Source organism: Chiloscyllium plagiosum, unplaced genomic scaffold (genome assembly GCF_004010195.1).
Source record: "Chiloscyllium plagiosum isolate BGI_BamShark_2017 unplaced genomic scaffold, ASM401019v2 scaf_13424, whole genome shotgun sequence".
NCBI classification, from domain to species: domain Eukaryota; kingdom Metazoa; phylum Chordata; class Chondrichthyes; order Orectolobiformes; family Hemiscylliidae; genus Chiloscyllium; species Chiloscyllium plagiosum.
Window position 1 is genome coordinate 14,110 of NW_025213340.1, and position 3,976 is coordinate 18,085.

At 53.2% G+C, this 3,976-nt stretch overlaps 1 protein-coding gene across 1 annotated transcript in view; it reads left to right on the top strand.

The window, feature by feature from the left end:
• The window catches only part of LOC122547615 (serine/threonine-protein kinase WNK3-like), a 15,131-nt gene that overhangs the window by 3,508 nt on the left and 7,647 nt on the right, over positions 1 to 3,976 (top strand). Inside the window, exons 2-4 of the mRNA XM_043686217.1 lie at positions 942 to 993; positions 1,722 to 1,862; positions 3,169 to 3,758. Of these exons, the coding sequence (XP_043542152.1) occupies positions 942 to 993; positions 1,722 to 1,862; positions 3,169 to 3,758 (783 nt within the window). The remainder of the gene's footprint in view (positions 1 to 941; positions 994 to 1,721; positions 1,863 to 3,168; positions 3,759 to 3,976) is intronic.

Here is a 3,976-nt window from a genome sequence, read left to right on the forward strand (position 1 = left end):
ACCCCAGAGAAAAGACCTTTGCTATTCACCTTATCAATGCCCCACATGATTTTCGAAAGCTCCATAAGGTCACGCCTTCGACGATCAAGTGGAAAAAAGTTCCAGCCTATCCTTAGAATTCAAACCCTCCATTCCTGGTCACACCCTTCTCAATCTTCTTTAAACCCTCTCCAATTTAATAATATCCTTCTTATAGCTGAGCAACCAGACCTAGACACAGTACTCTAGAGGAGGCTCCACCTGTACACCTTCATATGACGTCCCAACTCCTATATTCGGTGGTCTGAACAATGACGGCAAGCATGCTAATTGCCTTCTTAACCACCCTGTTTACTTGTGACTCAACTTTCATTGAACTCCATACCTGCACCCCGAGGGGTCTCTGTTCAACAACACTCCCCAGCACCATTTATTTCACTTCAGTCCCTCCACTGGTTAGCACTGCTGCCTCATAGCGCCAGTGACCCGGGTTCGATTCCAGCCTCGGGCAACTGTCTATGTGCAGTTTGCAATTGCTGTCCATGTCTGCGTGGGTTTCCTCTGGGTGCTCCGGTTTCCTCCCACGGTCCAAAGCCGTGCACATTAAGTGAATTAGCCATGCTAAATTGTCCCAAAGTGTTCAGGTATGGTTAGGTGCATTAGTCAGGAGTGATATTAGGATAGGGGAATGAGTCTGGGTGGGTTGGTCTTTGGAGGTTCAATGTGGACTTGTTGGGCTGAAGGGCCTGTTTCCACACTGTAGGAATGATATTTTAGGGATTCTATAAAAGACAATGTAATGGAAGATTTGCTTGCTGTTATAGTGCCATGGAGATGTTTAGCACAGAAACAGACCCTTCAAGTTGAGTGTCATTTCTTCCAAAAACAAGAGCAGAGAGAGAGAGTTTGCTTTCAGCTGCTGGCTCGGATATTAACCCATGTTTTTCTTTCTGTGGGTTTAGCACGTAGGTGCAGAGCAGTTGCAGATGAGCCAAGCAGTCTCTCAGACGTGCGGTGAGTACTGCAGAATTGAACCTCCGATGAGTTGGGCTCCTGCTCTGTCCGTCCCTCCATGTTTTACACTGTCACGGTGGCGGGCGAGCGAGCGTTGCGAGTGCACGCCTGTCTCTATCTCTTCCCCCAGTTCGTTCTTTTTCACGCACAGTTGGCCTGTTTCTGTCTGCAGCGACCCTTTTTGGCTGATGGTGAGGTGAGGTGGGAGAACGGGACTTCAGTTGCCACGCTGAGCTCCCTGCTTCTTCCCCAGACTGGTGGCGGGCTCCACGGCATTCTGACGGTTGTCCAGGGAGAAGGGGTGATGATGGGTGGAGGGGATTGGAAGCCACCTGATGGGAACAGCTGCTGTGCAGCATTCACAAAATGCTGCCTATCCCCCCGCCCTCCAACACTGACGTGTGACAGCCGAAGCAGAGATGGGGCGGGTGAAGTGGCAACTGTGATGAGTGGTGGTTTAATCATGGGGTGGACATGGATGAGGGACGAATTGAGGACTGCAGATGCTGGAGATCAAAGTCGAGAGTGTGGTGCTGGAAAAGCACAGCCGGTCAGGCAGCATCCGAGGAGCAGGGGAATCGACGTTTCGGGCATAGTCCCATCATCAGGAATAGGAGGGGAAGTGGGCAGTCCTTGACGTATCTCATGTCTGATCCCGGTCTGAGGTCCTGTCGTTAACTGCCCGTCTCACGCTTCCTCCTCACTCACCAACCTCTTGTGTGTTTCAGGTGAAGGAATCCAGCAATCATCTTCTGTCGGCCGCTGGCGATTCTTCATCAACCAGACAATAAAGAGCCGCGAGGCGGATGGGCAGGTGGATATAGCACAGCAGGGCCCACCGACCCAGACCCAGACCCAGATGGAGGCGGGTAAGCACCCCGAGTGAACAGCAGTCAGGCAGCTGCGTGTCGGAGAGGACCTGGCGAACCCCTCAATGCTGCACTGCTGTCTTGCCTCGTCGATGTCCCGGGACAGACTGAAAGTGGAGCTTTTGGCTTTGGAGTTGCATGCCAGTAAAGAGTGGCTTGGGAAATGGGGTGCTGACGGTTCAGCTCCTCTTTGTGGTTCACCGCCCGGCTTTCTGTTCCGTCAGCAGCAAGTCCCATCTGAGAGAGCATTTTTTTTACACCAGATTGGTTTGGGTGTGGAAGGCAATGCTTGAGAATGCCAAGGCAATTCTCTGGGCTTGAGCTCTCTTCCTTCATGATCAGAAGGTTCTCCAAGCTTAGATACAGAGTAAAGCTCCCTCTGCTCTTTGAAACTGAAAGTAAAGCTACCTCCACACTGTCCCCACCAAACGTGCCCAGGACAGTGCGCTTAGGTGTGGCATATGAAGGTTAATTTAGATAAGTGTGAGGTGTTACATTTTGGTAAAGCAGACCAGGTAGGACTTAGCCAGCCAATGGTTGGGCCCTAGAACAAAGAGATTCAGGGGTGCAGGTTCCTAGCTCCTTGGAGATGGAGTCACAGGTAGGCAGGGTGTGAAGAAGGCTTTTGGCGTGCTAGCTTTCATCAGTCAGGGCACTGTGTGTAGGAGGTGGAACATTATGTTACAGCTGTACGCCACTTTGGGAGTACTGGCTGCAGTTCTGGCCACCCTCTTATCGAAAGGACATTATTAAACTTAGAGAGTGCACAAAGGATTTACTAGCATGCTACCTCGGCTGGAAGGTTTGAGTTACAAGGAGAGGTTGGATAGACTGGGACTTTACTCACTGGAGCGCAGAAGACTGAGGGGTGTCTTTACAGAGGCACATAAAGTCATGAGGGCCATAGCTGAGGTAGAAAGCGGGCAGCTTTTCTGTGTAGTCGGTGAGTCTAAAACTAGAGGGCACAGGTTGGAGGTGAGAGGGGAGAGGTGGAAATGGATCAAAAGGGGCAGTTTTGTTTCTCTCACGGGGTGCTGAGTGTGAGCTGCCTGAGTTGGAGGTGGGGTCGAGTGCAATTTTGTTCTTGAAGGGACAGTTTTACAGGAACTCGATTGTACCGGTTATGGAGCAAACTTAGGCAAATGGGATTAGGTTCATCGTGAAAACTGCACAGCATGGGCAAGTTGGGTAGAAGGGCCTTTTTCCATGATGACGGGGCAGCACCGGGTTAGCTACAGAGTAAAGCTCCCTCTGCTCCTTTTACCGAAAGGCACCCAGGAAACTAACTCTTGCCTTGTTCACGCAGAAGCGGACAATCTCAGCCAAGAAACGATCCAGTTGACAAGCTCCAACTCTCTGGAGGACATCAAGCAAATTCCCCTGGACTGTTCGGTGAGCAGTGCAGTCCATCCGGAACAGTCAGTGACACGGTCCTGTGGCACTTCATCGTCATCCTCCTCCTCCTGTGGTGATGACTGCCCAGCAGCCGACAACAGCACCACCCCGCACCCAGTGCAGAGCCTTGAATGCCGCCCGTCTGCGCCACCTGGAGGGGACCCTCCCTCCTCCTCCGTGTCGTCTTCGTCGTCCTCCTCCTCCTCATCCTCATCCTCTGTGCCCGAACCGGACAGCGAGAGGCCTCCCAAGGTGGGCTTCGCCGACAACCGCATCAGGACCCTGGACGAGAAGCTGCGCACGCTGCTGTTCCCGGAGCCCGGTGCCTCCGACTCTCCGCGCCCGGCCTGTCCCGGTGAAGCTCCAGACGCCGGACTGCCCCAGGAACAGGAGCCACGCTGCGAACTTCCGGAGCAGGGCTCCCCTCTGTCTGCCAACCGCAACGACCAGGAGGCAGGCAACCCCTCGGCTGGCTGTCCATCAGTCAGTCTGCCCGAAAAGGTGAGAGGCCAGCGCACACATACCCTCCTCCTCGAAATCGTTCACTCTCTCTCAATCCCAGGGCTGAGGTCAGTGTCAAAGGGAGCTTCACTCTGTATCTAACCCCGTGCTGTCCCTGTCCCTGTCCCTGGGAGTGTTTGATGGGGGACAGTGTAGAGGGAGCTTTACTCTGTATCTAACCCCGTGCTGTCCCTGTCCCTGGGAGTGTTTGATGGGGG